General features: G+C 39.3%; 2 protein-coding genes across 2 annotated transcripts; both read right to left on the minus strand.

Annotated features, from left to right (window-relative positions):
• Window positions 1-998: 998 nt before the first annotated feature.
• Window positions 999-14,840, minus strand: fam83e (family with sequence similarity 83 member E). The gene is made up of 9 exons (XM_072452535.1): window positions 14,317-14,840; window positions 9,996-10,139; window positions 7,893-8,017; window positions 6,423-6,854; window positions 5,984-6,052; window positions 5,847-5,903; window positions 5,544-5,775; window positions 3,397-4,101; window positions 999-1,471 (listed from the first exon to the last, which is right to left on the minus strand). Exons 1-9 carry the CDS (start codon window positions 14,779-14,781, stop codon window positions 1,286-1,288), a joined length of 2,415 nt encoding a protein of 804 aa, XP_072308636.1. The 5' UTR covers window positions 14,782-14,840; the 3' UTR covers window positions 999-1,285.
• Window positions 14,841-18,881: 4,041 nt separating this feature from the next.
• Window positions 18,882-21,976, minus strand: LOC140366270 (epithelial membrane protein 3-like). The gene is made up of 4 exons (XM_072452937.1): window positions 21,860-21,976; window positions 21,681-21,783; window positions 20,077-20,217; window positions 18,882-19,060 (listed from the first exon to the last, which is right to left on the minus strand). The coding sequence occupies exons 1-4, from the start codon at window positions 21,935-21,937 to the stop codon at window positions 18,885-18,887; spliced, it is 498 nt and encodes a 165-aa protein (XP_072309038.1). The 5' UTR covers window positions 21,938-21,976; the 3' UTR covers window positions 18,882-18,884.
• Between the last annotated feature and the right edge of the window lie 524 nt (window positions 21,977-22,500).

Raw genomic sequence — 22,500 nt, forward strand, 5'->3', positions numbered from 1 at the left:
GTGCGGTAACGTAGAGTTTTACAGTTTTATTATAAAGAATAAAAGAACAGAACGTGTTTAGGCTCAGTTAGTGTCCTTTTTGCGATGTGCGTGTCTTTAATTTGATTTTTGGATTATGGTCGCATTGTTTGACTTATTAAAATTATGTAAAAAGCAAAAAATATGATTTATTTCTGATATCGGCCCCTTTGATTCCTTACATCAGATGTTGCAGTTTCCATGCATACATTTTACAATCTTGTGAATATTTTTGGAGGATTTCTGGACATTAATGCAAACGTGACAAGACAATATTGACCCTTTACTACCCGAGCAAACCGATTTATTTTTCCTTCTTTCTGAGTTGGGGTTCTCGGAGTGTGAGATAAAGCCTATGTTGAACTCCAAAAAACACAGGCTACTGATCTAAAGATGATTAAAACAAAAATAGAAACCATTGAATGCAAATGAGAAATCTGTCACAAAGTTAGGATGCATAAATAAAAGTGTGTTACAGCAAGAAAATACCGTTTAGATCTTCTTCTCCAGGTGTAAAAGCCCTTCACTCGTCTAAGCAAGTTTTAAGTGCGAGTTAAAATAACCTCAAAAACATGGCACGTAAGTGTAGCAGCAATATATATTTTATTTACAGGAGCTTATAACTCATTCCAGTTTTATCATCCTTTACATGGGCTTTTAACACTGAATGGGTCACTTCATTCATCAAAACACATTTTAATCGACACAATATTCAAAACTACACACTGGAGGCGGCTGGGGGCAAAGTGAAGCAATGATAAACTGACACCAGATCTAAATGTGGATGGTTTTAAGTGATGATAACAAAAAATAGGCTAAATATTTTGAATTTCCATGGTAAAAATATCTGCTAGTTTGCTTTTTTATTACAAGGGATAGAAAAAATACAATATTCTAACTATTTCTTTATTATATTATTATTATTATTATTTATTATAATTATATTACGTTACAAAGTGTAATATAGCTGTAGGTAAAGTGAATAACAGCGGTCCAGTAAAACAAAATAAATCGCAGATCAAATAAACAGATCATTTTTATAATCTACCTTTGTAAATGTTGTAAAACCCTCCTTGATTTACCATATTATGTGACTCTGTGACCTAAGCTAGAATTCAATGTGTTCACATTCATGTCTGTCCATTAATAAAATAAATAAATGTGATATTCTGTGGCTAAGAGTTCAGTCTCTCCTTTGAAATCACACTATGTTCCACTTCAGCCGCCTCCATTGGAGAATGGGGCATGTATTTGTTGACACATGTCTTTAATGTAACTGGTCCTGTGTGTCCAGCTCGGACAGAGGACCCTTCCAGTCTGGGCTGAAGGCGTAGCTGCGTGGTCTGTCTCGAGGCTGGAAGTTCATCGGGGGCCGGGACAGAGAGTTCCGGATAAAGTCGTTCCTCTTCTGCATCAGAGCCAGAGCCGGGGTCAACAACTCCACATCCAACGTCTGCAAAGAGACACAGGAAGCACATTATGTTTCTTTAATTGTCATAAAAGTGTCAATAAAATGATCAAAAATAATAGAGTTGTATCAGTGGTTACTGGTGAATTATACGGACACAAAGGGGGCACAAGCGATCCATTTTCAAACCCTCTTATTTAATATAATTTGTGGAATATAAATGCCATTTATTGCCTCTCATCAGAAAGAAGGGATTACAGAATAAATGTATTGAAATTATTATTCAGTTTGTTTTTAGACTATGGGGGGAAACATTCGACTCTATTAATCTCTTCTATTAATAGGAAACACTGGTCGTATATTATTTTAGGTAATAGCTGCTTAATTTAATGTTTTTGTCCGTAAAAGTGCACAAACTCTCAAACTCTTCCAGTGGGGAATGTGCCACTTGCCTGTTATTGCTTTGCCTGGAATGTTCCACCGTATGGCATTATAATTATCGATCTTGCATTTATTCATGTGTTTTAGAATAAACATATATGCCATTTTTAATGTGAGGGGGCTCGCCTCTCCACAGAGCTGAAAGTCTCATTTATAAAAGGAAACATTTAAAAGTTTTTGTTCAGACCAAAAAGAAACTGCCTCAAACTCCCCTCCTGCGAGTAGTAGTATTATTGAACGTGCACATGCTTTATAAATGAGACCCTGAGCTGGGACTGGTCCATGGAGATAGAAGAGTGAACTGTGGGACGGACACTCAGCAGAAAGGTTTAAGTGCACTTTAAGTTCTTTGGGTTCTTGGATTATTCTCTTTCTTTTCTTTTTCAACAACAACTAAATATTTAGCTTATAGGGTTTTAACAAAACTGTAGAGTAAAAATATGGGAAAGATAAGAGAGGCAAAGCTCCGGTTCGGTCAAATGTCATGAATTGTAGAGGTCTTTTCAATTTCAGACATAATATTATTAACATAAAAACTACCAATACACTCTAGTGCACTATTTTCTGTGGAAACAAGAAACAAATTATACATATTTGTTTCTTTTAGATTGCCTGTTTCAGCCATGTGTAACTGATAAGCTCATTTTAGTTGACTAATTTAGTGGAACCAAAGGCTAAATCGTTCCCAAAATGTTTTAGTTTTCTTTGATTAAACTGTCCAATTAAAAGTCTGAAAGTCAAACTGCCTTTGATCACACTCGTCCAATTGGTTTGAAAGGATAATTGCGCCCAAACTGACCCAGTCTTAACGCGTGTGTTCTTAACCCGTGTGTTCTTAACCCGTGTGTTCTTAACGCGTGTGTTCTTAACCCGTGTGTTCTTAACGCGTGTGTTCTTAACCCGTGTGTTCTTAACCCGTGTGTTCTTAACCCGTGTGTTCTTAACGCGTGTGTTCTTAACCCGTGTGTTCTTAACCTGTGTGTTCTTAACCCGTGTGTTCTTAACCCGTGTGTTCTTAACCTGTATGTTCTTAACCCGTGTGTTCTTAACCCGTGTGTTCTTAACGCGTGTGTTCTTAACCCGTGTGTTCTTAACCCGTGTGTTCTTAACCCGTGTGTTCTTAACCTGTGTGTTCTTAACCCGTGTGTTCTTAACCCGTGTGTTCTTAACGCGTGTGTTCTTAACCCGTGTGTTCTTAACCCGTGTGTTCTTAACCCGTGTGTTCTTAACCTGTGTGTTCTTAACCCGTGTGTTCTTAACCTGTGTGTTCTTAACCCGTGTGTTCTTAACCCGTGTGTTCTTAACCCGTGTGTTCTTAACCTGTGTGTTCTTAACCCGCGTGTTCTTAACCCGTGTGTTCTTAACCCGTGTGTTCTTAACCCGTGTGTTCTTAACGCGTGTGTTCTTAACCCGTGTGTTCTTAACCCGTGTGTTCTTAACCTGTGTGTTCTTAACCTGTGTGTTCTTAACCCGTGTGTTCTTAACCTGTGTGTTCTTAACCCGTGTGTTCTTAACCCGTGTGTACTCACTCCCGCCCTGAAGCGTGGCACTGGGGGCGTTTTCTCATCCTGATCTGGACTTTTGACGCTCAGATCCACCATTGACATGCTCAGATCTGAAAAAGCCGTCTTGGAGCGCTCTCTTTGGTGCTCTCCTGGGTGTTCTCTTATTTGCTCTCTTGGGTGCTCTCTTATGTGGTCTCTTGGGTGCTCTCTTATGTGGTCTCTTGTGAGCTCTTTTATGTGGTCTCTTGGGTGCTCCTTTGAGTGCTCTCTTGGGTGCTCTCTTGTGTGGTCTCTTGTGAGCTCTTTTATGTGGTCTCTTGGGGGCTCTCTTGGGTGCTCTCTTGTGAGCTCTTTTATGTGGTCTCTTGGGTGCTCTCTTGGGTGCTCTTTTGGGTGCTCTCTTGGGTGCTCTCTTGTGAGCTCTTTTATGTGGTCTCTTGGGTGCTCTCTTGGGTGCTCTCTTGGGTGCTCTCTTGTGAGCTCTTTTATGTGGTCTCTTGGGTGCTCTCTTGGGTGCTCTCTTGGGTGCTCTCTTGTGAGCTCTTTTATGTGGTCTCTTGGGTGCTCTCTTGGGTGCTCTCTTGGGTGCTCTCTTGTGAGCTCTTTTATGTGGTCTCTTGGGTGCTCTCTTGGGTGCTCCTGGGTGCTCTGCTTCATCTTCATCCTCGTCATGATGTCACTGAGGGAGCTTGTGTCTTCAGCGTGAGGCATTCTTATGATCACAGGTTTCTACAAAAGTACAGATGTCAAAATAGTTTCAGTTTCAAGCCACAAAGAAATCAAGTTTTTCTACAATAGAGACATAAAAATCAGCCCTTAAAGTGGCACCTACACACACTGAACTGTACAATCTTATACTCAATCAGATTCTGACGGATCAGAAAGAACGATTTGTTCATAACTAATTCTAAGCCTGATTTAATAGTTTTCATCTCCTAAATTATTAAATAAGATGTATTTGTAAAGCCTTATTTATATATGGAAACATTACATGATGAAAAATATGTAACACCATTTCTTCTCACATTTGTGTAAGTAAACACAAGCTAACATAACATCTTTATAATGAACCATATACAAAAAGAACAAAACAAAGCTCTAATAATAAGTCTGGATGCCGGCTTATTTGGTCACTTCATTCAGTGCTAAAACCATGATGAAAACATTTTGTGGCTCTTTATGATAACCCAACATCAACAATCAATGTTCACTTGACAGACTCACTGACTTTGGAAAGGGGGGTGAGACAGGGTTGTGCATGGTCCCCCTTGTTGTTCGCTTTATACTTTGAACCATTGGCTTAATATATTAGACAATTATAAACAATGTGTGGCGTCTCAATTGATGGGACGAAACATGTTACGCAGATGATGTCCTACTATATTTGACCAAACCAGACATTTCCTTTGTGGTAGTGTCTGGATACAAACTGAATGTATAAAAAAGTCTTTCTTACTCGTAACCTCCTATGTCCTTTAGAAAAGCCCAGCCATATAAATGGTAAATGGAATTAAATCTTAAATAGTTGGATGTGGTTCTTCATAAAGATCTATCTATACTCCTCTTTTCTCCACAATACAGAAATATATTTAAAAAATGGACTCTGATCCCATAGTCAGTCAGTCAAAGGATTGAAACTATTAAAAATTCATGTTTTGCCCACATTTCTCTATCTGTTCCAGACTTTCCCGAATTATCATCCCCAACCAACTATTTGATGAGTGGAATAAAACAATTTCATGATTTGCATAGCAAGGCAGAAAACCTCATATCTGGTTCAAAACGCTACAATCATCAAAGGAAATAGGAAGTTAAAAAAAATACTTAATTTCAGGGTTAATTCAGACTTAATTTGAAAATGGACAAAGTTAATGAACTTTGGGAAAGATGGGATTTGAATGTTGGACTAGTTGTACTATAATTTGATTTATGTTTTATCATATTGCAGCATTTCTTTTATAACTTTCATTATTTGCCTTATAATTATAAAAAAATTGGCTTAAAATAAATAAAATAAATAAAATAAATAAAATAAATAAAATAAATAAAATAAATAAAATAAATAAAATAAATAAAATAAATAAAATAAATAAAATAAATAAAATAAATAAAATAAATAAAATAAATATATATATATATATATATGTGCCATAAAAATGTCCAAAACTTACTCTTGAGGATGGAGTGTTTTCCACTTTATAAACGGATCCGTCTTTGCTGCCGCTCGTCTCCTCTTTCACAGTCGATTCCTCCTTTAAGTCCTGTCGTCTTTTTATGTGGCAAAACGCATTAACATTGTGCAACGGCTCTGGCTCCTTCTCAGGTCGTTTTAGGTACTTATCGTAGTTTGTATTCTCTTGAGAAATCTGTCTTGCTGTGGTTTTCTCTATCATAGGCTCTATCCTGCAAGACATTTCAACCTGTTATAAGCAACACATTTGCACGTTGTTATTTGACTTTTTTGGAGTGATTACCTTGTTTCTATTCTCATTTCTGGACTGGGCGGCTCCTTCAGTGTGGGCTTTGTTTTACTGAAAAACAAATATACGTTTCTAACACGTCAAACCCCATGATAATGAACGTTTTGTTTATTACATGAAAGATTTTTTACCTGAAAGATGCGATCAAGTTTGTCATGTAGTTGGTGACTGGAGAAATGGGAGGTGGAGGTTCACTTAATCTGGAAATTGTAAAAGAGATCAGAAGTTTACCGCATAAAGGTCAGATTATTGTTGTCGTTTTGTTTTAGTTTTGAATATCACAGCCTACATACATGTAGACAAATAAAATCAATTTGTTTTTATGACCAAGAAATGTATAGTAAACATGGATAAAACGTCCAAGCAGTTCCCAGACAAATAGATATAACTAAAATAAATGGAATTATACTAATAACATTGTATTTAATAATGTTTAAAAATGTAACATAACTTTAATTGTTGAAAATAATACAAAAAGACCAGAACAAACTACTTCCTCTTTTGGAACTTGTCCTTGTCATATAAAATCTTAAAAAAGAACCATAACAAACACTTGATTTTGTCCCGTACCTCTTTTTGTCAAGCGGCAAGTGTTTATTGCTAAAAAAGCTATCCACAAATGTGTGTTTTTTGTCCATCCCGACATGATTCAGAGCGGGTTTGTCTTTCAAAAACACATCTTCATGCTGCTCCAGTGGACTGTTGGGGACACTGCAGCCTCCTGAGATCACTCCCATGGCTTCCCAGTCCAGAAGGGCGTCGCTGGGGGGCGACGGCGGGTTGGTTATCTCAGCATCCAAGAATGGGAGACGTTTAGGGAACCATGTATCCAATTTATTTTGAATGTGGTTGGTTATTTGGCCGCACGACGATCGCCTTGGTTCTGGGACAGGCGAGGAAGCGGCAAAGAGAATCCTGAACTCCCGGTCGAAAGAGTCCACCACGGCGCCGGTGAGGGCGGTGACGAGCTGCCGGTGGAGGTGGGCATCGGACCAGGTGAGGCTGGAAGAGAACGGCGAGACACAGTCAGCTCATAGACCCCTTAAAAGTGTGGCAACTAAAGCTTCTACGTTCTGGTTTGGAGGAAAACGTGAATGATGATGGCCTCAGAATGTCAGAAAATATGAAAAATCAAGATTGTTTTGGCAAATGAGATGTTTACTATTGTATTTTACGTGATTTGTTTATTTAAAAGGAGATTATATAAGAGACTTGGCCTTTTGATGAAGGTTTTACTGGACACATACTTACAGAATACTTTTTAATTTTCATGATTTCAACATTATTTTGAATTAAACTTTTAGGAATACAATAGAGGCTAGAAAATGATAATCTCCCATTATAATAGAAAATTCCAACCAACTGACATTTTAACCCTGGAAATTTCACATTGTTGCGTAAAATCATAGCATAGCATTTAGATCTATACCAGATCACAGTTACTCAAAGTCACTGTTTTTTGAAGCAGCAATCATCTACTGCCATTCTGGCCATCAAAAACAAATGTGAAATGCCTTGAAAATGTGGAAATGTTGAAACCAAAATAAGTTTCTTGTTGATGTAATTTCCTGTTACCACTATTGATAGTTTTAAATACCAGAATTTGAACTCCATTTTCTAGTATTAATTGATTCGATTGCTCCAAACATATATGTATATCATATATCCACAGCCAGTGGAGAAAATACAGCAGAAGCTCAGTTTGGCAGCGTTTGTCCATGGATTTGATCCTCAATCTCACCAGTGCAAACTATTGTGTCCTTGGGCAAGGCACTTAACTCACCTTGTTTTCAGTGTCTGTCTTTTGTGCACGCTGCTGTAGTGTGAAAGTGAGTGCCACAGAGGTAAAAGTGTGATCTAAAATGTGTCTAATTCTATATTTAAGAATAATTTGTTGATGTTGCTTTGGTTCTCAATACATTTGGATTTTGGCCAGTCCGCGGGAAATGTCCAGCATCTACTGTCCCAACGAACACTCCCAGTCAGTATAAAGTCTTCAGTAAGAGGACAAAGAGTGAGGCTGTGTTTATTTAAACTCACCTGAAGCTGCCGTGAATCACAGTCTGTAAATCCACCAGAACAAACTTGTCTTTCATCTCTCCCACCACCATCCGTCCCACCCTCGAGCAGAAACTCTTCCCTCCGAGCACCCGCACCTGCATGTTCTGTCAACGGCACAGCATCAAGTCAATGCGCAATTTGAACAGGCACAAATCTCACATACATACATAAAAAAAATCATGAATGAAGCCATAGATTAGGTGGGAAATGGTCATCGCAAGGTTCATAATATTGAAGAAATTTGGCCAGTTCATCACCATAATAACTCAAGAGCCACACAGGAGCACACGCCATTCTGATACGAGATGCTTTTTGAACGTGTTAAAAATATGGATGTTTAGTTGAAAGTTCACGACAAATCCTGACAAAACTCGAGAAATATCTTTGTCTTAACTGTGTGTTCATTTAGTCATTTTGAAACCAAGTTAAGTTAAGACACATTTAGACTCAACTGGAAACATTATATCAAAAGTTACAGGCATTTCTCAGTAATTAGCTGTATTACATGTACTCTAGTGGTAATTTACCTGCCAGAAATCGAGCACAACCTGCAGATTTCTTTCCTCTGAAGGCCAAAACCATACCTAAAAGCATGTCGTAAATGCTGCGTAACCTGTTTAGCTGAGTTTGTGCAGTGCATTACATTCCTCTCCTCTAAAATGAAACACTTGCGCCTACGAAAGAGATACCAGCCCCGATTCAATCAGCGTCTGCTTTGGCGCTGGTTGGGATTACGTAAGGCCGATGAATCAGCTGTCAGAGATCATTTATTTACCGTCAGCATAAACAAACGTCGCTGCTAGGCGTGTGAAGGTGTGGACCGGGTTAGTACACGCGAAGGTGGCTCATTTTTCCACTACTTTGGACGAATTTAACTTGTAATTGTAGTTTTCGTGCGCAATATATAACTTGTACTTTTTCATTATTTTGAACTGTGAGCCAAGGCAAGGCACATTTATATATAACACACAAGCAAATCAATATGCAATACACACGACAAGTACACAAGAGGATAAATGACATCAGGAATACTTGTCTCAATAGTCTTAAAGCTTTCATTAGACGAGAAAGAAGAGAGAAGAATTATAGAGTACATTTCTGCTTTTTATCATTTGAAACCATGATACAATACGTTTTTTCTGTTTTATTTTTAATAGTTTTGAGTCAACAGAATTTTAATCACTATAGAAAAGCTTCAATCGAGACGTTGTGAGCCAAACCTGGCCTGTAAATTATCTCATTATTATTCATTTTTAAGCCCACCGATGCTTAATTAAGTTTGTTTGTAATTTATTTGATTATGTAGTTTCTAATGGAGAGTTTTAAACAAACCTTTCCTACGTTTTACACCCAGCGTCTCCTGTCTGTCTTCATAACTCTCGAGCTATTCGAGGGATCGGTTAATAATATGCTTTGAGTGACTGCATCTATTAAGGCTGTAGTCGACTTAATCATTCTCCGTCGACTAAAACATGTTTCACCGATCAATTAGTCGACTAAAAAGATGGCAGAAATGCAAAAGCGCTCATAATGATTACGTATCTTTGTATCTGACCCAAACTGCACTCAAAATACTACAATATCGGGGGGGGGGAACGATTCATGCAGAAAAAATATTAGAAAGCTGTGTATTTAAGTCTTAGGAGGGGTTTTTCTCATATTTTTTTCAAAATTTTAAAACATAAAACAATAAAGACAAACAGGACAAGACCAAATAGAACAAAATAAGTTAAATGAAGTAGAGGAGGCATCCAACAAAAAGAAAATAGGCACACAAAATTCAAAATAAAAAGTAACATTTAGTTCAAATTTGTCCGTTTTCCAATTGAGTCCAAATGTGATTTTTCTTTTCATTAAATTGTGACTTTTATCTGCCTTTTTACATACAAATACCATAAACATACATTTAATTTTCAGCGAACTTACTCCATACCATCTCCTTTTTGCTGTCTCCTTATAATAAATAAAAGCATCAGTCGACTATTAAAAATGTCGGTCGATTAAGACTCCGTCGAGCGTTTATTTATCGACTAAGCGGCTTCTGTTTGCCTCCCTGGTCGCTGCGCGGGGGACAGGCCTTACCGGGTGTCTGAGCCGGTGCACGGTGTTCTCCTGAGTCGATCTCTGGTTTAAAATGATGTAAACGCCGACACCCCGAGAGGCGGCGCTGTGCAGGTCCCCGATCACCGCGCCGTCTGTCAGTCTGTCCGTCACTATGGCGATCACCTGCAACACCACGGCACATATTTAAGGGCTGAGGTGTCTGCTCATGGGTTACGGGGACGTCACAATATCAAAGTTGAGTGTTATGGTTATTGTGAGAGAGAGAAAAACGTTAGGATTGTTTAATGATTATTCACGATTTCTGAGACTGTGACCAAACAACAGTGAAATCTTAAATCTTTAATCTTTCATTCAACATGTTACAATTCTAACTTACTATAGGTTGGTCTAATTTCATCCCCCGTAGTCTAAAACAAACTAAACAATCAACTGGTATAATTAATAATACCTTTGGCTTGTTCAGGGCCGGCCCAAGCCTTCAGGGGGCCCTAAGCGAAAACATTTTTGGGGGCCCCTCACCACGTCATCAGAATCAGTTTTATTGCCATTGTCAGTGAACAATTCACATATGGGAACTTTCTTCAACGCAAACAAAGTTCACCAAAACTCCAGGGCATCTGTTTGACAGTTAGTTTATTCTCAGCACCTCAACAGCTCAAATATTGCTAACTTAAATCCCACAATGCAACTTGGTATTCCGCTGACATCACCTCTACTCCCTGTACAAATAACACACATCCCAGATATGTTTTTGGGTGTATTTGTGGGCGTTAAGGGTCTACAGCCACATTAGCACATTAGCAGTTTAAACTAATGAACAGGGGGGTCTGGGGGCCCTCCCCCAGAGATTTTCAGACCTTTTTCGTGTATTCTGTTGCATTTTAATGTGGTCCAGCCGGCTAAAATAAGAGTAAAATGTTGAGGTTGTAATGCTATAAAATGATGATGTGATGAAACTGTGCCAGGAGAAAATGACTAAAGCCAGTTATTAATACATTAGTGTACTTAATTACTCAATACAATATTGGCTATGAAAATAATTATGATCAAATTGATTAATTTTAACTGAAAATGTAAAAGTAATAGTTATCCTTACTAATTTATCTTTTACTGCTCCCAACTGTTCCTTCTTGCCAAAGTGACAAAACAAGTTATATTAAATTAAACAAATGGCATAAGCATTGCTTGATTAACAATTAACACTGATAAAACAAACATGTTATTCCCAGAGAATGAACAGAACGAGAAGTGAAGGTCCAAATCTAGCTATTGTGAAGCGACTGCGTTTCTGCAACTTTGCCACTTTTATATAAAAATATATAGTATTATTCTTTAACAGACGTAATTATAATATGTCTGGTTATTTTTCACTATCAGTTTATTATAATTTATAACAAATAGTCTAATGATGCTTTTTAAATAAATGGAAACGTTTTATTGCTCTATTAAAAGTGAATTACAATATAAATGTTTGTTCTGATCTGAACATCACACACTGGACTCCTGCGTGAAACAATGCTGCGATGTGATTGGCTGATGGACCTTACATGCATAAACCTTTACGTTCCTCTTATTGCACGTTAAGAAGTCAAACAGACATCACGAGTCACGATTGATCTCACACATGGTGATGTGAGAGAGAGGGACGCAAACTCAAACCGCTCATCTCTGACTGAGGCGGCACAGGGGCCCGGGACAGGGGCCCGGGACAGGGGCCCGGGACAGGGGCCCGGGACAGGGGCCCGCGACAGGGGCCCGGGACAGGGGCCCGCGACAGGGGCCCGGGACAGGGCCGCACACTGTTCACTCCAAAGTCTCACGTCAGAGGTTCTGGACGAGACGGCGCTCGTCCGGACCGGATCTCCACCTCTTAGTGACCCGGGGCATAGAGGCCCCTCACCGGCCTCACCTGCAGCTAACACTACCGGGCTGGTGTAAATGTTAAGCACATTATCTTTCATTCAGACACATTATGCGCGGGGCAGAGCTCTCGTCGCCTCCAGCCTGAGCGAACTAACGTGACAGAATCGTGTTGTTTCAAACAGCAGCATTAACCGTCTCTTTGTAAGAGAAGTTCAATACCTGGAGAGTGTTGTTGAGTTTGCAGTTTCTTTACATCGTCAAGAAGTTTCTTCTTTCGTTTTTCGGCATCGGGGGGATATATTCCTCTGGACATGAGGACCACGCAGGGACCACGTTCTGTTGTGTTTATGTTTTGCTCTCGAGCTCCTCGCGCACAATGAAGTTGACCAATCAGCGCAGGTTTGGTGTCTTGGTTGCCAGATTGTCATTACAAATAAATGTGGTTTGTGCGTTATATGTTACCGCTGTGTCGCTGCCGCGCCAGCAGCGCTACTACACTAGTGGCGCACGCTGCGCTTGCACTTCGCATAAGACGGGTTGCCAGATTGGGGGCCCTATTAACGCCTCGGGGCCCTACGCGGCTGCTTAGTTCGCTTATAGGCTGGGCCGGCCCTGGGCTTGTTGTATCATCTTAAGAAGCATAGAAAGAAACTTCACTGTTCAAAAAGGAACTGTTTGAAGACTGAATTGAGGCAATAAGTGACATTTATGATCCAATATTTGTATAAAAGAGAAATTAGTTTGCTATTCCTCATGTTTCTGACCATCTTTATAAAATTGAAGACCAAACAAAGTTACATGTGACAAAAACAGCCAGATTAAAAGTTATTTGTGTATCTTTTGGTCCATATGTTGAACTAAAAATACTTACTTTTGCCACTAAAATTGTCACGATTATTGCTTTTTGCTTCTTACGATTATTTTGTGACCTGAATAATCACGATTGTCAATTCGCCGAAGAATCTTGACCTCCCCAACCTCACGTTTATAAGCGACGCGGCCATTAAAAATATGTCATATTTTGTTTTGCATTGTCCAGTGCTATGGCGACGGTGGTCATTTTTTATCACCCTGAAACCCATAGATCGATACATGAAAGAAGATGAAGAGTCACTTACTTCCTTCATTTCAAACTGTAATTGAATCAAGCAGGATGCAAAATATATTAAAACATGTGATATAATAATCACTTATGAAGTATATTCAAGTATTGCCAGATCAAAATTTGACGAGCTTTAAGTGACTGTGATGTGGATTCTTAATTAATTGCCTGAATTACATTTATCTAATTTATCCTCACACTTGTTAAATGAAAACACCAGCCAAAGCTTCAAAATAGTTTCCAATAATGAACTTGATTATTGACTACATAACATTTAAATATAAACCTGCTCCTTACATAACCTGTTAACTCTGTACTTTAGAGCTCTTCGTACATGTGCTCTGCTTTATCAAAGGGCCAGGATTAATCTGTGACCTTTGATCAAGTCATCAGAACGCTTCACAGAGCAATTTGGCTGAAGTTACGTATTGCTACTCAGTAATAAAATCAATACTAAAGCTATAGTATCAAAAGTAAATACACATTTGAAGTATTGATTCTTAGAAGAAGAAAAAAATCATAACAACAGGACAAAATTCAACCTTTCCTGAAAGGTATAAGACCACATGGTTGCATTAATGAAGCTACTATTATTTTATGTGGAAAATAAAGTCCATTTTATTATCATTTCTGTATTATAATTGAGTATCAAGCCTTTTCATTAGTATCAAGATAGAAATGTTATCACAGGTTTTAGCTAAAATATAGAGGACATGATTAATGGTCAAATATATAGTTTTCTACCTCAAACAGTCACTCAAAGCAACATTTCACCGTCCACACATATTCATGTAGACTGGAGGAGAGGTTAAGTGTCTTGCCCAAGGACACAGGGACTCAATGCAATGGAGGGAGCAGGGACCAAACCACAAACTGGACTTATACTTCCACTCGTTTGACACACAGCTCCCTAAACTATTTATTGGGCATTAATAAGCAGCAGTTATTTATTTTTCATGCACTTATGAGGCATTTACTAGCATTTATAGATGGCTTATACATATTACAAACATGTGCAAAATGTTTAAATAAACTGTCTGTTAAACTATTTGTAATAACCAAGTGATAAATGCCTGTAAACGCCTCATAAGTGCTCATAAACAAATAACTAGCGTGTTTAATGTACCATATTTTCTGGAGTATAAGTGGCACCGGAGTATAAGTCGCACCAGCCAAAAAATGCATAACAGAGATGAAATAAACATATATAAGTTGCACTGGAGTATAAGTATAAGTATATAAGCATAAATATAAGTCGCACCCCGGTCAAAACTATGAAAAAAGGTGCGACTTATAGTCCAGAAAATACGGTATTCATAGTTTACACAGGAACCGTACCAGAAAAAGCACAGTTCTACATGTTAAACCACGTACTTGAGTGGCCGCCTGCAGATGTCGCCGGATGAGTTCCCTCACAGACGGCTCTCCTTCTGCCGGGGGGCTGGTGTACACTTTGACACTGTCCCTCTGTCCCCGGGGGTCCCTCTCGGGCCACCCCAGGGCCAGGCTTGGGGGAGGAGTGTCCGAGTGCGCCGGGTAATACGTGGAAGAACCGCCCACAAAGTCTAGGTCCAGCCCGTTCTCCCAGCGCTCCTCTTTGGGCAGCGGCTTCAGGCGATAGTCCTGGGCCCAGTTTGTGATGTCAGCGACTTCCTCTGGAGACAGGAAGCAGCTCGAATGTTCGGACCCCGCGCCACTGTAGAACGCTTCGGGTCCCGTGTTCAAAAGTCTCTCCACGGCCAGGCGCTCCGTCTCAGAGTAGAGGAAGTCCGGGGACGATTCAGACACCGGGAGGAAGACGACGTCCTCATCCAGACTTTGCTCGTGGGAGTTTGACATGGCTGAGTTTTGGCTTGACGAGATTAGATGTGAGGAGGTCTTTGAGCAGGCGTCATGGCAAAAAGACTCACGGGAGCTACTACGCTGTAAAAACACAAAAAAACAAAGATGACAAACTGTTAGCTTCTTTCACGTTGTAGGTCACAATTCAGGACACTTGATCCCGAACTAAACTAGAACAGAGGAATATTGTCAGAACTTTTTTCCTGATGGGGTTGTCTCCAGTTTAATTCCATACTTTAAAACATTCAATGCAAAGTTATAGCAGGAGGAAAATGTACATAGTTCACCTTTAAATGGACACAGATACAGCCGTTTATGTACTTTATTTACAGCCTCCAGAACAATCAAAGCAGTTAGTTAGTAAGCTCGACTAGAGTTAGTTAGACCAGGGGTTCCCAAACCTTTCAGGCCGGGGCCCCCAAAATGATCATGAAATCTACTCGGAATCCCCACATCTAAATTAAATAGATGTCTGTAATAATTTCAATGAGGTTAATTGTGTTTATTTTAATACAAATTTACCAAAAATAGGCTGTTTTCAATTAAAAGAAAAAAGATTAAATGCCGCGTCAACTCCCAGTTCACGCTACGCGGCCCCCGGAGTTAGAATATAGTTATAAAGACGAATCGAAGCATGATTAACGATATAAAGTCAATAAAAATAAATTGGAATTTAATCTGATATTTGAACATAATATAATCTGACATTCAACAATTAGTGGTTTAGCTAAAAGGATTTGTATCTTGACTAACATTATTACACTGGATGCCCTCCCAATTTATCCCCCCATGAGACTGGAACAAAAACTATACTAGCTTAAGGATTTTACATTTTCAATTACAAATACGTTCTACTTTGACTACTTGTGGACACACGGCTATGATCATTTAACTAAAACTAAACATCCACTACTAATAACACATACTACATTTAGCAGTTAATGGGGATCTTAATAAACTAAACTAAACTAAACTAAACTAAACATTGTTAGTCACGTACATGGCTTTATTTCACCACCTTTCAAATGTATTTTTTGCAGTGCTGCCGGCCTCTTGTCTCTCCTCCACGTTCCCATATCTCGTCTTTGTCCTGATAAAGGCGATCCTCCGGTCGAAGTCCGAGCGTAGTTGACCTCTTCTCAACTCCTAAAAACAAAACAGAAAATCAAACGACTCCGAGGGAAAACCAGTGACAGAAGACCTTTTGAAATGCACAGATCGGCGTTGTGAAACTCACCGGCCGGACAGCATGCCTCCTCTGTGCGCCTTGTACAGGTGCAGAGCAGTTCCCTCCCAACTGTGACATTTGGGTGACTCTCCACTCCTTCTTCCAGATTCCTCACATTCTCCGCACTGACAGATTAGTGGCAGTTACGAGACACTCTTTCACACGCATTGTTCCTCCTACAATAAAATATCTGACCTCTTTGTACTGTATTATATTGGGCTTCAGTGTATTTAAATGGGACAAAAAGTCCGTTGGTAAAAGAATAGGGCAAATTCCTTTTTACTTTGACAAAACGAGATTTCGACCATGTGTGAACTCAAGTAAAAGTACTGCAACACTATATCACCGTGCTATTATGCTAGTGAAAGTTTTCAACAACATAATTGCTTAAATACTGTAGATGTAATACGATAAACTATAATATTTCTATATTGAATTCAATTACATTTACTTTGACTAAGTCTAACTAAATGAACGATGTTGAAGATTTTGTCAAGTGGAAAAAGAAAGATGTTGTTGCTTTAATAATTGCTCAAAAACACCATGAAAAACATGCATTCTTACCGTGAGCAGGATCACCTCTCCACAGATCTGACCTGTAACTTGGACTGGATCTTCTTGTCACCATGGAGATTGATACGTTTGACCTCTACCGCCATTTAAATCACTTTTTAACTCTACACTTTTTATTTTGCATGCCCCCCCAAAAGTGGACCATTCTCGGGAACGTGATAGTATCTCCATGGAGACAAGCTGGTGGCGGACTCTTGAAAATGTGGATTTGCTTTTAAAACTTATTTAACTGATTTGACTGGTGGTGTTTTGAGCACTTGTAAAGTCCGCTCTGATTGATGATTGTACTCCTTAATTCAGGAAGTAAGGAACAGTAGTCGAATGATCATATTACTGGTTCATCTGGTATTTGCTCTATGCTATTCCTGGCTTTATGTGTAGGTTAACTAAAGTAAATGATAAATAACCATAACATTAACAGACCTTTGTTATTCTAAAGGAACAGAAGTGACATCATGCTGTCAACAACATTTCAACCGAGCTTTTCTTATCAGTGCATTATTAGCAGTAAAATACATACATGTCTGGTTTGAAGACTCGTAGTGGACATACAGTTAATTGCACTGTAGTGTAATAATGATTCTCAAACTTTTACAGTACAGAGGTAAGGAAATATTTAGCCTTTCGAGTATCAATAGAGCCAAAGCAGGTCTTTGACAAGATTATCCAGCCATAATTTAAAGCTAATGTAAATCTAAAATGTGAATAAACAATTGCTATTCTAGTTTCGAAGAAGGAATGACCCAAGGAGGACAAAATGGGGATTAAATTGACTCTAAATTAAGCAATTATGAGCCTCTTTAGGGCTGTGTTCACACAAATTGGGACTAAACTGGAAACTAAACAGGATCAAATCAAGTCCACATCTACTAAAATGGGCTCAATTTAGGACAAAATAACAAGAAGTGTGAATGCATCCTGATATACCATATGTTTGTGATATAAGCCTGGATCAAGACCAGTCCAAACTATTCAGGAAAGGCCCAATTGTGTTGAAATTTCTGAAAGTTATTTTTTCGAGACTAGCTTTAGTATTGATTAGTATCTGGATATCTCTTTTTTTGACAACCCTGCACAATGGATGAAGCTTGATCTCACAGCGAAGAGATTTAAAGTCAAAGTGAAGTAATGTGTGAGGCATAAGTAAGTGTGCATGTCAGCAAATACTCAAATATAAAAAGTATTTTACAAAAATTATAAACTTAATTTGAGTTGTATAATCCTGATTAAAAAAAAAACCTCTGTCAAAGTAACACAATGTTTGTCAAGTTTCCGACTTTTTGTTTTCTTATTTTCACTCATGTATTGTTCATTTACCAGTAATGATATACACATTTTATTTTGCATGCCCTTATTTTATCTTATTTTAGTCTATATTTTATTATTATTATTACTAGTATTATTATGCCTTGTTTTATGTTGCACATTAACGCCGAAGCATGTTCCTAGTTTGTGAAATTCTTATGGATTGTTAAATTATAAGCTGACAAAAGGAAATTATATAATCATAAAAAAGAAAAATTGTCAAGTGTCCGACTTTTTTTCTTCTTCTAATTTTCACTCGTGCGTTGCTCATCTTCCGGCAATTATCTTTCACGTGGTTGCCGCCGGAGACAATCCCAGGAGCCGCTCTGGGCCGGAGGAACACGCCTTTATGGCTCAGTCACAGGGACGACAGGTTCATTAACACACAAAACATTCACTCTGCGTCATTCACAGCAAAACTAATGCTAGTCACTAATACTACACCAGCATCTCCTGCTCAAAATACACAGCAAAACCTGTGCAGGCCATAGGTTGCATTAACGTTTTCATTTGATTTTGGACTTTCAGGTGGAGAGCAAACTAACCCTTTTACTGTGCACGGAAAACAACAGTTGTCTATTTGGGTGTGGGAATGTAGCCAGTAGCCGTATGGTTTTTATGCACGGTTTTATTAAAAATATATCATCAAATTGTATTAAAAAGCAGTTCAACACTATATACTAAATGTCACATATATATATAGGCCTAAGCAACAACACAAAAAAGCAGTCCACACAATACAAGAACATATTACTAAAGTCATTGCTAACAAATTGGTTATTCTTTGTTAGTTGTACTTTAGAGGTAAAAGAGGTCAGAGGTCATATGCCTAAATCCTACTGTCTGACTTTTAAAACGGCTAACACATTATTACATTTATCAGCGTTTTGTTATTTCAGCTCCACACAAATCCTGTTTTTCAACTGTGAATTGTGTGTATTGCTTTGGTTTTATATTCTTTTATTATTTATTTCTAATTTGGTCTTAAACAGTCTCAATGTCTCTTGCGTAGATGCACGTACAGAAGTCCGCTCACTAACAGCAGAGGCACACAGATCGAGGCCAAAACGAAACAGTATCCAAACCGTCCCGAGCTCGGATCTCTGGAGTCGGCTAAAATCTCCTTTCTGTGGAACATGAAAATGAGGCAGGCGGCAAAATCTGTGAAACCTGCAAAAACATGGCAAGAAATATCACAATGTCACTTTTACATAACAATTAAGAGTGATATCTATATGCAGCAACGACACCTAAAAATTCAATAAGTAAACAATGAAAAGTGTGGTAAATGTATTAGATTTGTGAGTTTAAATCCCTCAAACAACCAGGATAATCTGTTTAGTAATGATTTATAACATTATATGAGCTTAAATTCAACTAAAATCTAATATTTTGGTCTACAGCTTGGCTTGCAAGGTCAGCACAATATTATTGATTGCCTCTTTATTTGTTGTGCCAGATGCTCTTCCATAACAGGAGAGAGCAGCAATTCATTTCATGTTCAAACCACTTGTGCCTGTGCAGCGTTGCAAGTATATTTAATACTGAATAGGGCAAAGCTATTTTATTGCATAGTAAAGAAAGGTCCATATATTGGTTTACAAAAAGAATCGGGACAATATTTGCCTCTTTTGCATATCAGCTGTCGGCCTTTGATATTTTGATTCCACCTGATTTGTCCCACAATTCAAAATCCTGTGTTGAACAGCAGGAAGAATAACGAAAGGAGAATAAAGACATGCAATCAAAAATCAAGATAAATGACTCCTCAAAATAGATATAGAACACACTGAACAGTAGGCTAAAAAAAACACGATAATGTACAACAAAGTGGCTCTGTGGACTAGGACTATGAGTATTTTTAGTGCAGCACAGAATGAGCATTCGTGACTTGAAGCTTTAATACAAATAGAGAAACATGTTGTGGGTTTCTTAAATGATTATTGCTTACATAGTGTAGTAGTTTCATAGGAATTTGGAATAAATTATCAAAAGCTGCCTCAAAATATTGGCATTCAGCTATTGATTGGTATGGATTCAAAAACATGTGTCAGCATTTATCCGCATCTTAAAGCCATTAAAACATTTGTTAATCTCTATTTTCTAGCAGAGGAATGCATGTGACACACGGTGAAACTAACGCTTAAACATAACTAACTTACGCCTTATAATATTTGGTTCATTACCTGCAAAGGCCTGGCAGAAGCCGGTGAAGTAGAAAAGTCCTCCTTGAGACATGGCAAAGAGCTGCCCCAGAAACACCAGGAAGGAGATGGAGGAGAAGACCACCGAGAGGACCATGAGCGCCTGCACGGACTGGAGCCAGTCTGAGGGGGAGAGCAGGACACGGAGCAGGACACAGGGACAGGACACGGGACAGGACACGGGGCAGGACACGGGGCAGGACACGGGACAGGACACGGGACAGGACAAGGGGCAAGACAAGGGACAGGAGACGGGGCAGGACACAGAGCATGGCACAGGACAGGACACAGGGCAGGACACAGGGCAGGACACAGGGCAGGACACAGGGACAGGACACAGGGCAGGACACAGGGACAGGACACAGGGCAGGACACAGGGACAGGACACGGGGTAGGACATGCACCAGGACACGGGGCAAAACACGGGACAGGGCAGGGCACAGGACAGGACACGGGACAGGGCAAGACATGGGACAGGGCACGGGACAGGACATGGGGCAGGGCAGGACACGGGGCAGGACATGGGACAGGACACAGGGACATGGCACGGGACAGGACATGGGACAGGGCAGGACACGGGGCAGGACACAGGGCAGGACACAGGGCAGGACATGGGACAGGACATGGAGCAGAACATGGAGCAGGACATGGAGCAGGACGTGGGACAGGACATGGAGCAGGACATGGAGCAGGACGTGGGACAGGACATGGAGCAGAACATGGAGCAGAACATGGAGCAGGACATGGAGCAGGACGTGGGACAGGACATGGAGCAGGACATGGAGCAGGACGTGGGACAGGACATGGAGCAGGACATGGAGCAGGACGTGGGACAGGGCAGGGCAGGGAGGGGAAGAGGAGAGAGTAGACTAAATAAAACTAGTAAGTTGGCACAGAGCAGGGGTTTGGTCATTAGAGCTGTACAATATCAGGAATAAGTGTAAGAACGTAAGAATCCTGTGTAATGTTATGGTAGTGATAATGTGCCAGATACAGCAGTGACCTCAGAAAGTTCACCGCTAAAATGCATCGTGTAAGTCTGACTTTCTTTGGTCAAAATAATAAAACTATGCCAAAGCGAGACTACATTTGGGATAACAATTTTGTGATTTATTTCTGCTCCCAACTTTCTCAAAGTCTTTTCTAACAGCAACTTCTTATAACAATGTATTTATTGCTAGTTATTTATTTTTTGTGTTGCGCTTTGAGGGCAAACTGTTTTAATATGCCACCCACTCAGAAGAGTAAGAGTAACGTTACCTCCAAATAATTTCTCAAGCAAGAGTAAAAAAGTATTTGGGGAAACAATAAATCAAGTAAGAGTAACTGTCTGGGCGTAACACCTGATTTATAATTTGCAGTTATAGTTATAGTTATAGTTGTACAGGAGTTATAATTGGAAGGACCAAACATTAAATCATGCACAAAATCAGTTTTTTTTAAAGGAAATTGAGATGAACTAAATCATATCTAAAGGAGCAATGCAAGAAACACAAATGTTACAAATAATTCACTTTTTGATCACTTGTAGATTCCGGTTACAAGTTTGTATACAACAACAACACTTTTTCTTAAAACATATTTACCGTTCTCGTTGGTGGCGGCACACAGCCAAGTTTTCGTAACATTGTCTTGGAAACAGTTGTACCAGAGATCTGAAACTTCCGAGTCGTCCCAAACCCACCAGGACTGCAGAAACAAACATGTCCAATTTTATGTGCTGCTTGATCTATCTGCCGTCATTTATCTTGTTTATACAGCTCACTTTTTCCAGAGTTGAAATGAGGAGCATGGCCAGCGAAGTCAGATGCAGAACACTGATACAGATGAGGAGGAGGACCATGGCTGCAGCAACCACGGAGATCAGAGGTCAGTGATGCTCTGCCAAAACAAAATATCACAAAGTCACAACGCTAAATCTATTTTCCACAGCACCACAGTATATTCCTTAAGTGGACACATTATGTACAGTCAACTTTCATGAGCATTCAACCATGTCCTTTCATACACTTTCCAATTAGCAACCGGTTTTAGATGAATATTACGGTTTGCAGAGATATGAAATTGCGATCTCTGTAGTTTATTAATTGTTTTATCATCACAAAACGTCAATGGCAACCTTTGTTTATTGTGTATTCTGTTGCTGTGTCCAATATGTCTATTTGAATTGTTCGACCTATTGTGAGCGCGTCCAGGGACTGCAGATGGAAAGACGCTTTATAAGACGAATGTGTTTGTACACGGTTCCTGACTAATAAAGAATAAACCAAACTATACTTTATCCACCTGTCCATGCGGAGATTATGAACAACTTGTCACACAGAGAATTGTGAATGAATGAAAGAATAAGTGACCAATGTAATATCACTGAAATATAACTGTAACATCACTGTAACATCACTGTAA

Source organism: Eucyclogobius newberryi, unplaced genomic scaffold, assembly GCF_026437365.1.
Source record: "Eucyclogobius newberryi isolate DKJ021-1_F unplaced genomic scaffold, fEucNew1.0.hap1 SCAF_19, whole genome shotgun sequence".
Taxonomy (NCBI): Eukaryota; Metazoa; Chordata; class Actinopteri; order Gobiiformes; family Gobiidae; genus Eucyclogobius; species Eucyclogobius newberryi.